Source organism: Penaeus monodon, chromosome 23, assembly GCF_015228065.2.
Source record: "Penaeus monodon isolate SGIC_2016 chromosome 23, NSTDA_Pmon_1, whole genome shotgun sequence".
Lineage (NCBI taxonomy): Eukaryota > Metazoa > Arthropoda > Malacostraca > Decapoda > Penaeidae > Penaeus > Penaeus monodon.
Window position 1 is genome coordinate 35,051,967 of NC_051408.1, and position 1,155 is coordinate 35,053,121.

At 37.5% G+C, this 1,155-nt stretch overlaps 1 protein-coding gene across 1 annotated transcript in view; it reads left to right on the forward strand.

Annotated features, from left to right (window-relative positions):
* Positions 1 to 681: 681 nt before the first annotated feature.
* Positions 682 to 1,155, forward strand: part of LOC119588395 (geranylgeranyl transferase type-1 subunit beta-like) — a gene marked incomplete in the record, with an annotated part of 12,052 nt that continues 11,578 nt past the window's right edge. The window contains 1 exon segment of the mRNA XM_037937074.1: positions 682 to 814. Coding sequence (XP_037793002.1) covers positions 708 to 814 — 107 coding nt within the window.

Below are 1,155 nucleotides of genomic sequence, written 5' to 3' on the forward strand. Positions count from 1 at the left end.
GCTTTTTTTTCTCTCTTTTTTTTTGAGAATCCCACCATCCTTTTTTTTTCCTTCAGTGTATATTTCGTTGCAGAACTGTTGTGCTTTGGTGCGGTATGCTTAAAAAAAGTTTATAAGGTGTAATGAAAACGGAAAAGAATGAGTTGAAATTCCATTTATCTGGAGGATATTTGGAAGGAGAGAATGTCGAGGCGCAAACGTGTCTGGCGGGAAACATAAAGCCATCTCTATATGTATATGGTAGCTGGTTAAATCTGCTTTATTTTGGACTGTAGACATCATAAGCAATCCACCAATACTAAATTCTAAAGAATTACCTAGGTTTCTTGACTACGAACATTTTCTCTCAAGTGCGTTGCGTCCTGTGACGTCACGCGTAATCATATTCTTTAATAACTAGATAACGATATACTATTCGGAATCTCACGTAGTACACTGCATCAAAGCGTATCTTAAATATGACTGGCACTGCAGTCTCACGTCCAGGGCGTCACAATTCCTCTGTATTGTCTAAAATATCTATGACGTCAACTCTTAGTGACGTCATCAATAACTTTGAACTACATCAATAGATGGCGCGATTATGAAGGTGTCTGGCAACAATCGGTGTCTTTTTGTCTTAGTTATCTTCAGGAGAGCTTTCCCATCCTCCACAGAGTTCTTTTCACTGAAGGGTCAGTTTGTAAACAAAATTATAAAAGGGAAATATGTCCGGCTTAGAAGAGTATCAGTTTTTACGAAAAAGACACGTCAGATTCCTACAGAGATGTGTCCAGGTCCTCCCCTATAGTGCCGTTACCTTTGACACAAGTCGGTAGGTTGATTTCGTGCGTATTTGCCTTTGGATTAAGGTATTAAAAGGAATATTATTTGAATCGACCGATGATGTCATGCTTCCTCAACCGAACCCAGTGCTGGTCAGTTTTTTATTTTGCCAATTAATTGACATTTTTCTTACTTCAAGTGTTGGACTATGTTATGGTTTCATTATTTTCTTGTTTCTCCGCTGAAATAGGAAGTCATCGATGATGTGAATTAATGTGTGGGAATAGAATTCTTATCTTTACTCTATTGTAAAGGGTAGACATTCAAAGTAGATGGAGAAAAATAAGACAGTAAATTTTTTTTGTTTCACACAGCCAGTCAACATTGCAA